Source organism: Asparagus officinalis, chromosome 9, assembly GCF_001876935.1.
Source record: "Asparagus officinalis chromosome 9, Aspof.V1, whole genome shotgun sequence".
NCBI lineage: Eukaryota > Viridiplantae > Streptophyta > Magnoliopsida > Asparagales > Asparagaceae > Asparagus > Asparagus officinalis.
The window spans coordinates 39,176,441-39,191,005 of record NC_033802.1 but is presented as its reverse complement, the minus strand read 5'-3'; the positions used below and the strand labels follow the sequence as shown (position 1 = coordinate 39,191,005).

The 14,565-nt window shown below is 40.5% G+C and overlaps 1 protein-coding gene across 1 annotated transcript in view; it reads right to left on the bottom strand.

Annotated features, from left to right (window-relative positions):
* Positions 1-14,382, bottom strand: part of LOC109823827 (E3 ubiquitin-protein ligase UPL1-like) — an 18,661-nt gene extending 4,279 nt beyond the window's left edge. Inside the window, exons 1-9 of the mRNA XM_020390219.1 lie at positions 13,979-14,382; positions 12,238-12,333; positions 11,952-12,155; positions 5,163-11,718; positions 2,045-3,153; positions 1,588-1,893; positions 1,297-1,504; positions 759-1,006; positions 380-672 (exon numbers count right to left, since the gene is read on the bottom strand). Coding sequence (XP_020245808.1) covers positions 380-672; positions 759-1,006; positions 1,297-1,504; positions 1,588-1,893; positions 2,045-3,153; positions 5,163-11,718; positions 11,952-12,155; positions 12,238-12,333; positions 13,979-14,077 — 9,119 coding nt within the window. The 5' untranslated portion in view covers positions 14,078-14,382. The remainder of the gene's footprint in view (positions 1-379; positions 673-758; positions 1,007-1,296; positions 1,505-1,587; positions 1,894-2,044; positions 3,154-5,162; positions 11,719-11,951; positions 12,156-12,237; positions 12,334-13,978) is intronic.

The window sequence follows — 14,565 nt, the reverse complement described above, 5'->3', positions numbered from 1 at the left end:
AGCTTTCAGAAATGGTGAAACATCCAAAGCTAATCCTCAGCAAACCAATTATGTTGTGGTAAGTTGGATATATTACGTGTCTGCTTGTCACTGTGCAGTCGGAAAAAAGCATGAAACCACAGGGTGCTACTTTATGCAAGTCCCAACACAATTATGACATGTGAACTGATCAAAACATAGCACAAAATCTATAAACATATCTTTAATATTGCCACATTACAGGATGCACACTATCAGAGTTTGGCTTCATAGTTCCCATGATGTAAAGAAAATATCAGATAATCTTTCCAAAAGAACTGCAAAAGAGAAGAGTATAAAACAAATGTGCCCTTTAACATGCAATAGAAACAGATGGAAAAAATAGTTCAATGATTCATACCCTTCACGTGCTAGCAATGAGCATAAAAGCCGAAGCTCCCCTTGTGGCAGGCTAAGAAGGACAGAACAAATATTGCTTTCATTGTTTACAGTTACAGAGGAGTTGCTATCATCTTTCACCTTAGATACTTTCCCATCACGATCCCTGGAAGCACCAACAGTGTCAACATTCATATGTGCATCTTGTGAGGTACCTTCTGAGCCAGATGGCTGCTCAGAAGATAGCGCAGCTTTAGTCGATATCCCAGAGTCACTTTCAGCATTTACCATGATGACTTCAAGTAGATACAAGAGCTGTCATCACGAAATCATTAAATTTGAGATCGCAAAAAGTGCTGGTATTATGAAAGGGTCAAAAGGTTTTTTTATTATTAATCTACCTGTTCAAGATGAGCGACACTCCTCATATACAATGGCTGGTTCAAGAGACTTAGAAGCAAGACAATGGAAACTTTCTTGTCATCAGGTTTATCCTCTTCCATAACAGCTTTACCACGCCCTTGATCTTGTGTACCAAGGACAGGGCATGGAAGCTCAAAACTAAGCAACAGTTTTGCCACATATTGATGATTCCGCGCCAAGTATGTCAAAGTTTCTAAGATTCGCCTGGACAGCAAAGGGGGAACCCCTGCAAGTAGCAAAAGGAAAGTAAATAAAATTGCCAAACAATATTGTGCTTTAAGAAACAATATAGTTGTACTAGCTTAATAGAATATGAATAATGAACGCTAATAGCATAGCAGGCATTCTACATAAAACAAAAGTCAGCAGGCGACACTTATGTATTATCATATCACTTCCTAACAAAACATACCAACTAAAACATGTGCAATAATAAGATCCATTGCACAAATACTTGACTGAATTTATAAAGCTTCCACTAAACAGGACAACGAACTAGCAAAAGCAGAAGGTTACCATCTGAAAATTGAGGACGAGAATATATAATGTAACTTTGACAGCCATAAAGTCGATATGGTGATTCAGAAACACTAAGTTTACTGCTAGGATGGCCCCGGAGATCAAGCATCAGTACTCCCATTAGAATTTGCACCAAGGATGTTCTGGTTTCATTATGTGCACATAAGCTCAAGAGAAGCCTCTGATATTGACCTTTATAAAGAGGCTGCAAATTTATATTGACGTCAGTATGCATCCACTAAAACAAGAAACAAACTCAAGTCAGATTCAAGTGAGCCACATAATTACCTGAACTACGCGAAGGATCCTGAATATTGCTTTCAAATCATCTGTGTCGACAAGTGGTGCACCGTCAGTTTCAATCATCTTGCCTGCTGCAGATTTGCGAGAAGCAGCTTCTGCAGCATTTCTATCCAAATTAGATCCAATAATATCACCACGCCTAGAAGACTCGCCACGCCGATTTCTGGATTGCATGCCAAAAAGTGGGCCGCTATGATACCGATGTGCAAACCTTTCTCGCAACATGTTCGCCTCGGCAACAAGTGCAGGTGTTAGAGTGGCCAGAAGAGTATCTGGAGAAGTTAAAAGTACCTGACAATGCATAATTTCACAGTGTGAGAAGATGTAAATGCATAGGGACTTGGAGGTAGACCAAAGAATGAACAGAAATACTTTGCTGCCTGTTGGAAACCCCCTCAATAATAACAGTAAATACTGAAAATTCAATTATCATTATACATACCTCTTCTCGTATTTCTGAAGGAAAGGTAGCAATTATTGACACAGCATCCATTTCAACAGGTTGTCCTTCCAACTCTTGTGACTGGTTCTGCCTTTGAGCAGCACGTTGTTGTGCTAATACCTCCTCTCGGATATCCGGGGGTAGTGCAGCAAGAAATTCAGGATCTATCTCTCCATCAGCTTGAGATTGGTCACCAGAAGGTTGTCCTACTTGATTCTGTCTTGAATTGAGCACTTCAGCTCGTAACTCTTCAGGGAGAGCCTCCAAAAAAGTTGGATCTATTGAATCCGAATTTCCACTCCTATTGCGCTGGTTGTCCTCCAATGTAGCATTCTGATCAGCATCCCGGTTAGGATGTGGTGGAACCTCACTAACACTTTGCAGTGATGCATCTCTGTTGCTTGCTGGCATTGTACTCCCTGATAACCTCCTCCCCCTGGCTGCTGCTTGCAAATCACCCACAGGAAGTCTATCAGCTGGACCTTGCCTTTCTCCATCATCATGCCCATCGGCGCTTCCTATTTCAACTTCCAAACTACGAAGGCTTTCCCCTAGAGTTGCCCCACTTCCACTGCTTCCCTGGCTCACTGCCTCTGCATCTCGTACAGCTGCATCACTGCGTTCATATTGCATGTCAATAGCTTGCTCACTTACAGTAAACGTGTCCTCTTCTTGATGCACATCACCAGCAGCAGGTCGCTCAGCATCGTTACCAGCTCCAGCTCCATCAGGTACAGTTTCAGGTGAATGTATAACCATGTTTTCATTATTTTCATTTCCTTCTGCACGTGTCTCTCCCCTTCCCTGATCCTCTGATCCATGTAACTGGTCAGAATTATCTTTTTCCTGAGGTGGAACTGCAGCTGCTGCATCTTGGCCAGAAGCTTGCTCAGGAGCAGGTGTGGGCCGTCTCAACTGAGAAACAAGTAAATCCTCGATACCTTGAGGCACAGCAGGTGCGTTAGACCCACCACGTTGATGTGTATCATCTAACCACATATTGAATCGATGACCATGCCTCCCACTCCTCAACGTCCGAAATATAGCATCCAATCGTGCAGAATTGCTCTCATGATGTCTGTCTGAAAATGCCATATCAATTGTATTCTCTGAAAAAATTGAACAGCGTGTGTGAGGTGAAATTCTCAAAAAATTCACTCTCTCTGAAAACTTATCAATCATAGTTCACTGTGTGCATGACCAGAGAAAAATTGGAGTTAATGTGTGACATGGACACAGAATATGCAGTCTCAAAAAGAAACAAGATTAATATTTATATGCATGTATCTATAACATACCATTTCATATCACTGAAATAAATTGTTCGAGCGACTTTAGAGATTTCTAGAAAATGCAAGCAATAAGTTTCACAAACAGATATACAGTATGTAACTCAAGCCTTTTTTGTGCGTGTATTCATTTGTGTTACTCATTCAACAACTAATTTTAACATTTATTTCAAATAAATGTTAAGTTATTTTTTAATAACTGTCAAATATAGATAGGGCTTCGAAAAATGCTATAACAAGTCTTTCTAAGTGATGTTTACTTCCTCCAAGAAACAAAAACAAATGTAACATATGTTTTTATGCAAATTGATAACTGTCCCAAAGTGTGGAAAAGGCCACAAGTTTTGAAGAAGTTCCCATACTAGAGAAATATTTTACAATGTTGACATCAGAAACTGTTTCCCAAACATGAGTATCTCACTCGCAGTCTATGCATGATGCATGCGTACATTAAAATGTGTCACACTAGACCTACTATGAGTGGATGAAAAACTTTTTTTTTGTTACTTTATTTAAGTTTACATTTAACAATTTATATTAAGAAGGTACAGGCAAAATGGTGTGGGGACTGGCGATGACTAACAATGCATATAGCTATATATTGTTAAGAAAGCAAGTCAAGACCATACAAATCTTTCTTAGAGTACACCTCAACGAGGTGGCTATAAGAAAAGCTAGGGGGAAAGTTTTAGAAATGAAGTACCAAAGTTTAATCAAGATAGGGAGTTGAATATCTCAAATTTCACAATTAAGAGTTATATTTATAAAAATAGCGATAAATGACGAGCATTGTTGCAGAAATCCTCAAAAACCTCCGATAAAACTCAGTTTTAGAGTTTTAGCTGAAACAAACTAGTGACGACTTCACTTCTAACCAGAGCTATATGAAAAAGCCTAAACTTATAGTCTCATTTTGACCTTCTCTAAACTGTTTCTGGCATGCTGAAGTAGGATTACGGGTCCAAGTTCACACCTTCATGTGTGCATTTTGCGAAGTTCAACTCAATTAAATCAACTTTTGCAGAAGTTGTATTCTCCAAATTTCTACCACTATATGGTCGTCATAATTATATACTCACTTTCATGAAAAACTCTACCCCTTCACTTGCCAAATGGCTTAAATCTTTGCACCATGCTCGTTTCATGCTTCTTAAATCTTCACTCATCAATACTGTAAAATGATTGGCATTTTGCCAATAAGAGATGCTTGAATGAATTTGTTATATTCAGAGTTCAGACAATACACCTCATTCAAAAAATTTCCTGTATTACTAAAATTCTCTTATTATTATTTTAGGCAAAATTTTCTTCATAGTCACTTGTTTATATTTAGCACGCACATGTTAGTATATCAACCAACACAACAGTCAATTTTTTCAATTTTTGGATAACATGTGATTAGTGTGTCGTATAACTAAATCTGAATACACATATCAGTGTCATTACTTCCTTGGCTTGTTTTCAAAGATACTGATGAGGTTTTATCATACGTCTTTCAAAATACTATAAATATATTATTATCGTTGCCTATAAATTTGTGTTTTTATTATAGATTTTTGTCAACTTTTTCACGTTTCTAATTTCTTTAATCTTTATTTCACTCTTAAAATTGTTCAAAATACACCCTTGACATTTTTTGCCACTAAACCCTGCTACCCCCACCCCCCCAAAAAAAAAAAAACTAATACTTTGTCATTTCACTCAGCCCTTCACTAGCCACAACATCAGTAGTCGAAATTTTTCGATTAGAGGTCACGACTATAACATATGAAAAAATGAACAAGTTTCATCTCAGATCACAAAATAATAGGGCAATGGACAGAACTCACCAGAGGGTCTTTGACTGACAAGGTGGCGGAACGAAGAGGGTTCTTCTAGAAGTGGGTGCTCATGGTGACTGCCATGCTCACCAGCTCTTCCAAGAAGATTGTAGATAGATGTTGTGCGGCCTTGCCTTCTTGACTCAAAAATGTCAAGAGGCATTACACGCAGCGTTTCATTGGAGAAGTTATTGTTGCCGCTGAAAACCTCGATATGGTCAAATATATTCCCGTTTATACCCTCTTCCAACCGGAGAATCACCCCATCATCATCATCCTCCTCTTCTTCCTCTTCCTCCAATACATCTTCGTCAAACTCATCCTCATCAATTTCATGATCATCTGGATCTGTGTCTGGATGTAACATCTGATGGACTTCATCTTCCTCCAAATCATTGTTTTCTTCTTCTTCATCATCCTCATCATCTTCATCTACATCATCTCCCTCATCCCCTGACATATCCTCATCATCATCTTCATCAGCTATATCATCTTCATCAACATTCTGTTCGATATCAAATCTAATTTCAACAGTTGAAACACCATTTTCGAGGCTTCCAGCATCTCCTGAAGTTTCATGCATAAAATCATCTTCAGTTTCACGAGCAAAATCTCCCCCTAGATCTCTGTCATGATCCATATCATCAGCAACAGAATCTGAACTTCCCGAAGTTTGCCCAGCATTGAAAGATTCCACATGTTCAGCTGCCACTTCATTATGATCAGGTTGGGAAGTGGTGTCCAATGACTGGAATCCCTCACCACCATTATAAGATGATTCCATCTGATTCTGATCAGAATTAGGCTTTGATGAATTTCCACCTTTCGCAGCACTAAGGTCAGCAGAAAGAACGTGCTCCTTGGTTACCAAATCAAGAGCTTTGATAATACCAGTAACCAACTTTGGTGAATCAGCATGATCCAAGTCCAAAGCTTGTAAAGCTCGAGTCAGGGACCTCACAAGCCCAACATCAATGAAAGTCACTGAAGCTTCTGCAGAAATATGTGAACCTGTTGGTGAGCGGGCAGAAAGAACATCATTAAGAAGATCAACAAAGGCATGCACAGTGGAATCAGGTGCCCTATAGCCCTTTGCCGTGTCAACAAACTCACTAAATGCATTATTCATTTCAGAGAATATTCTTTTTCGTCCCTCAGTAGAACGGATAGATGATGCCACCAAAAACTGGTTTGCCCTGGTTGCTAACTTGTGTCTCCAATCTCCATCTGCCTTCTTATCCTTCTTGTAGTTTCCTGGGTAGGGAAGAAACTTGTGCAGAATATGCTGAAATATACCACCAGTAAAATTAGTGGACAGTGCCTTTTGAGAAGTGCCCCGGAAATTGCTGATTTCAGCATCTCTGCGGAGAAGCACATGAATTGATGAAGCATAGGTCAAGAGTATTTCTGTTAACAGCTTCAAGACAAAGACCGTCTTTGCAAGAAAAGCTGTAGCCTCCTGACTAGCATTCTCACTTTCTTCAGATGGAACAGCAAGAGCTTTCCCCTTCCCTTTAGCAGCAGCAGTGCTATCGATGTCCATGTCAGCTACTGAACTGTTGCCTAGAGCACCGTCAGCTGGGTCATCAATTTTGGGAGGAGGAACAAAAGTCACGACTGTATCCAACAGATGCTCGATGACACTTGTGAAACTCTGAGGTGATTTCCGATGAAACTTGCTGCTTTTAGCATTTGAATCCGACACTTTAGCGTGTCCACTGCCTGCAGCCACAGTGCCCGTATCTTCACCCGCAATCTTTCCGTCTGCAGCAGGTTGCTTATCTTTTCCGGTTGTTTTCTCTTTGTCCTTGCTTTTCTCTTTCTCGCGATCTTTTAGAAGCACAATATACGGCCTATCGCCTACCATCTCAATCTGGCAAACAGCTCGAGCAGCCTGCATAAATATTTTTGGGTCCCTTAAGATAACAAAAGACAAACTCTGGACAAAATTACGTGGTGTGACCCTTGCAGCTCCATGTCTACTTGTGGCTGTGACAACACTATGCCGGATCTCCAACTCCATAGCTTGCTGCAAGGTATGAGGATCTTCTAAAATGTGACGGATGATTGCAGCTGCAACATTGTTGAACCCAGAAAATAAGCTACCAGTTGGCAAGCTAAGCAAAGCTTGCAGTCCTCCGGCATCAAGGAAGCTAACTGCAACTGAGTGAACTTTTGTAAGCGTTGCACACAATTGAAGGACTGCATGCATAGTCTCCGAAGGCAAATGGTCCCGTATACACCTGCAAGATATCTCCATCAGCCTCTTCTGGTCAGTCATATCCATAAGCCCAGAAGTGGGTCCCATCTTAAGTGAATCCTTCTTTTTGTTCTCGTCTATCGCAACAGAAGGTTGGGTACTAAGGCCATCCTTTTTCGACTGCTCCAGTTCAAAGATTTCTAGAGTCAACTTGGGATCCACTTGTAGTAGTCGATCAATACAAAGAAAACATGCTGTAACCCACTTGGGCACCTGAAGTTTCTCACCACCATGTGTGCCAGTGTCCCATTTGGAAAGTAAATCAACAGAAATTTTTACCAGGCCAGCCGTTGAGGCAACTTCTCGTGCTGCAGCATCATCGTGAAGAATCAGTGCAAGAACATGAAAAAGAGCAGACAACATCGTGTTGCTGGATGGATCAGAAGTGCTACAACAACCCTTGATATTGTCAATGATAAAAGTCAGGACTTTTGACCGGTAGTTGCCATCATTTTGAGAACAAATCATCACGAGCAGATCACGAACAGAAAATGCCAAGGAGTCTTTCACATGCAAAAGTTTGATACATGCTGATAATATGTCATCAATAGGAGGCAATTCAACAGTTTCCTCTTCATGAACAAGATTATTAACATTTGCAGTTTCAACATCTTTTGGAGGTGTATTTGAGTTTCCTAAGGACATAGCAAGTGCTCGGGCAAGTTCATCATCTTCTTGCGGTTCTTCTGGGTGTGAGAACAACCAATCTGTTGCAATCTCAACGCTATTTGTTCCCACCTGTCTTAAAGCTTCTTCAGCCCTAGCTCGGGAAAACCCCATTTCCACAATCATTGCTATTGCCGATTCATCGGGAGGAGGGCCAACCACTCGGGTGCTCGTATTACCATTCACATTCCTAACTTCAACCCCAGAATAAACATGTCTCATAATAGAGATCATAGCGCTGATGAACTCCAAATTGCAATCTACAAATTGGGGGTGAGTCCAAATAGGAAGCACTGCCTTCAGAACCTTGGATTGTAGTATCTTCACAAATGCCTCAGCATCCTGAGGGAGTGGAATAATTCCATTTGTAAAAGGTTGTTCAAGCAACTGTTTTGTTGACGGAGACAATATAAATGATGATGTTGCGAGATGGTCCATAAGTGTACAGTAGCTGGCCAAGGGACCATAAATCCAAGAACTATCTGCTTCTTCCTTATCCTGTTTCAAGCTTATTTCGTCTGTTTCCATGGGAGAAGCAGGTACTTTATTAACTGCAAAAAGCAACTGGCTGGTCGCTTCAAAAGTAGTCAGAACTGCCTGGAATACCCCACAGGTATAGAAGCAATTGAGCATAATTGCATTACATGAATCTGGCCTGTCTAACAAAACACCGTCAATAAATTCAATAACCTTGCCAAGGTATCGGCATTTCGTAGATACCGAGACCTCGGCTTCCGACAGATTAACATGACCTTTGAAATTCAAGTGATCCAACATGATGGAGGAAACTGTAGTACCAACAGAGGTGATGGAGGGAGGCATTGCAGGATGGTTTTCACGACGAGAAGAGAGCAGCATTGCTTTTCCCAGTTCCATTAACATATGGCTGATATGGTATGAAAGTGACCTCATCATGTCACGACAGGAAGAGTAATATGACCTTTGCTTGTCATCTTCAATTTTGCCAGCCTCATTGGCATCTGAAGAACTAGATGACTGTGGTTGGGAACTTGATGCAAATCGTGAAGAGGAATGATTACCAGTTCCAAGTCTCTGAGGGCCACTAGCAGCTCGACCAAGATCTCGATATATGCTTATAAGGTCAGATACTTGAGACTCGATACTCCAGCCAGATATTCTTCGTCTCAATAATGGATCAAGATATTGCCTAAAAGAACTGAATCTTTGGTCATCAGAATCACTTGTGCCTGGGTCCAACCCTTGCACCTCATTGGCATTAGCAGAGCTCTCACCATCCATCTCAAGCTTCGACTCCTCAAGAAGGGCAATCTGCCATAATACTTCTCGATGAACTCGCCCAATATCTTCCAAGACAACCTTGCTCGCGTCACCAAATTCATTGAGTAGTGCACTTAACCAACGATTATCTTTAGAGGCAGCCAGAAACAAAAGGAATTCAATAACAAAAAGTGAAGAAAAGGCTCCACTATCATGTGCTGAGCTTGGTGCCAATAAAAAGGAACCAGAAGCAGAACTGAACCCACATAAAGCTTTCTTGAGATGGTCCCTCAAACAGGAAGAAAATGCCTTTGCTAAGGGAGCTGAATGGTGCTGAGTAAAGCCCTTAAAGACCACAGTGCTATGTAAAGCAATAGGCATTCCTTCGGATGACTGTGTGATACTAGGTCGCAACAGAAGTTTCATCAAACTATCTATTCCACCCTTCTCCACAAATAACCTACATGTTTCAGAATTTTCCATTGTCCGATGCACCAGTTCCATCGCGTGAAATATGCACAGCTGGACAAACTGCTCATTGCTAATGCCATCAGCATTGGAGCTCATGGCACTCATCAAATCATGTCCTTCACTTACTTTTTCTTCTGTGTCTGTTTCCATGGCGGTGTTCTCATCGAATTTTCCAGAAGTTTCACATTTGTCTTCTCCAATAGAAGAAAGCCTGCCAAGAATTTCAATGATTATGTCCACTCCGGTACTCCTTAAAGACGATACATGCCGAAGAAGCTCCTCAACAGCGTTCGCTAGCATGACAACACCTTCATTCATTGCCACCAAATACTTCCTCGTTGTGAATGTATCTATAAGAAACCTCAATGCAGAAGTTTCCCTAACAGCTTCTAACCCTTTGTTATTAAGGCAAATGGCACCTAGACCACTAGGAACACAGATTAATGCTTTCGAAGAAGGGAGAATCCCTGATACCACTGAATCCAAGAAAGAATCAGGAAGGCCAGACTGATGCAAAACAGGGAAGCATGTTGGATCCTTGTGTATAATTTCGCTCATAACAGTCACTGCCGAAAAGTATATGTCTCCTCCAAACCTATTAATATTTTGGAATATTAAAGACAACGAAGCTGGCAAGGAATTATCATGAGAGTTCTGTGCCCTTGTAGAATTTGCTGGAGAATATGTAGCAGACCCCAGAGCTTTGAGCAAAGCCTTAATAAGCCGTTTTTGGGAGTACAACTGATCTTCACATTTTGTAGAATCACCAATGACCATAGAATTGTTATTCTCATCAACTGCACCAATAACTCTATGGACTTCGATCTGCAGCCTTTGAGCCAAAAGTTCAACCCCTCCAAGATCTTTGAACAAGGATACAGATGGGCTACTGTACTCCATCAGCTTTTGGAGTGTCTTTACTGCTGAACAGACAAGATGAATATGGGAAGGATCGTTATCTTGTAGGAGTGGTAGTAGAGGGGGAACCATTCCCGAACCTCGGATAGCACTGCCAGAACTTGAAGAAGATAGAACATGTAGAAGGAAAAATTGTAGAAGAGCATCAACAAATAAAGGAGAGGAAGGATCACTTGGGTTGCTGAGTGACAAGACTGCCTTTTGAAGGACACTTAATAATACCATGCGATTTCCCCCACCAGAAATAATGCTTGAGCCGCTGAGTATCCTGGCTCGTTCATGGGATGATGCATATGCAGCTAACTGGGCCCCCAACGCATGCATAGCAAGTGCCCTTATAGTTGCAGGGACTGATTCTTCAGAGCGAACAAGCCTTATCAACTCATTTGTGTATTCAGGTTCATTAGCAAAAAAGGACACCAGTTCATCATGAGCATCACTGGACTGTACCAGAACAGTGAATGCAAGAATGCAGATCCTGCTATAAAGCCTACATGTTTTTGGAGAACGGAAGGCATGAGCATACCTAATCCTTGTCAGCAAAGAAAACCTATGCTCAGTGGGTACATTAAATTGGTCAACACACTGCCTCAATATGACCAAATCGTCCTCCTTCCTAAGATGCAGATCTGGAATATATATGACATTCGAGTTTGATGATTTATTTCTCTCGCTGGTTTCATCAGAACCCTGGGAAGTGTTAAATTCAAAATGAAGGGTTGAACCTAGACGGTATTGGATTCCATCGTTATCATTCTCCACATCCGATGGGAATAAAGACAGACCTTGGTTTCTTTCGTTTGCCACAACACATGAGTGCAAACCTAAGCCTTCTTCTTTGCTGCCCCAGCCTTGCGCCAGAGTCAGAAGGTGGTTGTTGATAGAACCACAACCAATCAGCTTCCCACTCACATGTAATTTGGAAGGATTTATTTTTACTAGTGCAGAAAGAGTCTCCAAGGTAGCTAACAAAATCTCTGGATCTGTTGATGCAAGTAGAAACCTGAAATGCTGAATCAAACCAGAAACGACTGCATCAGAATTCAGGCACAAAAGATATAGATTAAAGTGAGTAAATGTCTTTCATATTTGTTTTCGTATGAGTAGGCAACCATATACTTGCTTAGCTTAAAGTTTGAAGTAAATGGTTTTTATATTTGTTTTCGTATGGGTTAGTAACCATATACTTGTTCAGAAGCTCGCCAAGTAAAACTAAAGATGCACTTTATGTAAACTCAACATACCTCTAGGCCACTAAATGAACTCTTGTTGTGGCAATTTTCCAGAATTATTTGCATCACCCTCAAAATTTGCAATACAGAATGCTTAGGAAATAACTCTTCTTCCAAAATATTGTCAGACAAAAGAAGATCTTTCCTACATGATATGTAAGTCTTGAAATAAGTATCAAAATGCAAAAAGAGTGGCCTCCAATGGTGAAAGTTTCCCTGAAATCATTACCAAAAAATTAAGTCGGCAGCTGGTGCTATATGTATAAGGTCAATGGAGGTCCAGTGAGACATAACTTACCTTATTGTACTCCCAACGAAAGGCTGAAAGAGGTATGGCGATATCATGTAATGGGCTCTTAATCACCCTGTCAATGAAGGCTTTAACTTCTGGTGGCTGTAAGTACCCAAAAAGAAATTAGTATCAGCACGATACCATATTACAGGTTATCAACAATCTTGTCAATCATTAAAGGACATAGACACAGAACACTTGAAACATATGTTGCGGAGATGAGCTTTAACAGAAAAGAATCATCTCTTTCTTACAAAGAACCCACAGACACAAAATGTGATTACTGAATTAGAATTTATTTATAGCTTCTGCACATCACGTACAAACATATTAAGAAGAACAATAATCAACTATATTAGAGTATCTCCAACAACATCAAAAGAGATAATTGGCACAAATTTTGATGAGTTTATATTAACCCATCACAAGCATTATCCTACATAGACTTTAACATGGTATTAAATACTCCTTTGTGATATGAAGGAAAACCTGCATCGGCCGCAACAGTGATTAAGAAAGCTCTTTGTATAATATATGTCACAGGTGCTAAAATGAAGAGGCTTATGTTTTTCTACTTTCGCCTGCAATTTGTGATAATTTTCTGCTTAACTCTGCACCTTAAGCAAATAGGAAATAAAATTGAGCAAGCGACATTTGAAGTGAAGAGGTATTTTGCAACACTAGAGCACTTTGGAGGAAAGAGAACAAAAGCCATGTGTTACACACTAGTATTCTATCTACTATAAGCCAGAAAAGTTAAACTAATAGATCAAAAGAGATAGCCATGTAAATCATGTTGGTTCCAGATAGATTATGGCATAAAAGCATCAAACAATACACATATATTATTAAGACGAACATGTTCTCTTATCTTCATTACTACAACTAATTATCAGAGCTAGAGCTGGATGCATGGGGTTTATGACCACTACATGCTTGTGCATCAGAAACTTGTTTGAAAGATTAAGAAACAAGCATGCTGCTAACTAACAACATCAAAATCCACATGCATCAGCTCCAAATGGCCTGTCCAATCAAGTTCCAGCATGTATAGTGCACTACACGAATATCCTAACAGATCTAAAACAAGACAACAGGAAGAAATTACAAAAAAAAAGCAACAACATTTTCACCATTGGGCTTAAAAAGTTAACCCTGAGCCCTGGCTGTTAAAAAAAAAGCCATTATCCTATTTAGAATCCTTGGATGCTTCGAAAGGTTTGTATCCAATAAAAAAATGTTCCATATTTTAATTCTATCTTCCTCTGGCACCATAACTTGGATCTTGTTTGAATGCAATGACTTACACATTTCACTCTTATATCCGCCCTAGTCCATTTACAAGTCAATGCTAGTCACAGGCAGATGGAATTGCATTATCAACTTATCAGAATATGTTCCTAAAATTTAATATGTTTCATTAAACCCAAAACCCAAACTTTGACTTTGCCGGAACCAAGTCATCGCTTCCTAAATCCAATGAATCAACATACAACAATCGAATAAGCCAGCATAGTTGAAACTTACAGAAAAATAACTTGAGATAGAAGGCAAATACTTACCAACTTATTCTACTCCTCAAAAACCCAAACGCCCTAAAATAAATATCTTACCTTTTTTTTAATTTTGAGTAACACAATACCTTCAGACTCTAGCTTTCTCATCTGATTACAAAAAGCCCCAACTCTATACCAAGAAAAAAAAACCCTAAAATCACTATAAATCATGATAAAAAGTAAAATCTCACCGGCTCTGATTCCAACTTGAGTGCAGGCGAGACGGCCCTCCCTCCGCCTGCCAAGATCTGCTGCAGCCTCAGCGGAAAGCTAGACCGATGACTCGCCATCTCTCCGCAGTACAAAACCCTAGCTTTTTACAAAAAAGAAGGTATCAGATCAGAAGAGAAACACTAGATCGGCAACAGGATGCGCTGCATCAGAATCTGGACCCGGCTAGGGTTTGGGCTAGGGGCTTTGAGGCGCGATCGAGGGGGGCGACGATGACGGTGATGTTGATGATCGAGGAGAGAGAATGGGCGAGATGCATACACATCAAGAGTTGAGAGTAGAAAAAAGATTAATTATTTTTTTGCCCTAGAGAGAGAAAGGGGAAAGCGGGGCAGAGAGGAGAGAGAAAGCTTCGTTGAGAGGTAAAGAGGGAGAAAGAAGGGGTTATTTATAAGGGAGGAGATGGAGGTGGGGGATAGGTCGGCACAAGTGGATCGGTGCTTTGTGAAGAAGGGGAGCTTGTGTCACGTGAGTATTACGTGTCAGCTTTTTCTGTTGGGCCGGGTCGGGTCGGGTCGGGTCGGCCTCGTGTAATTGGGCTCCCAAG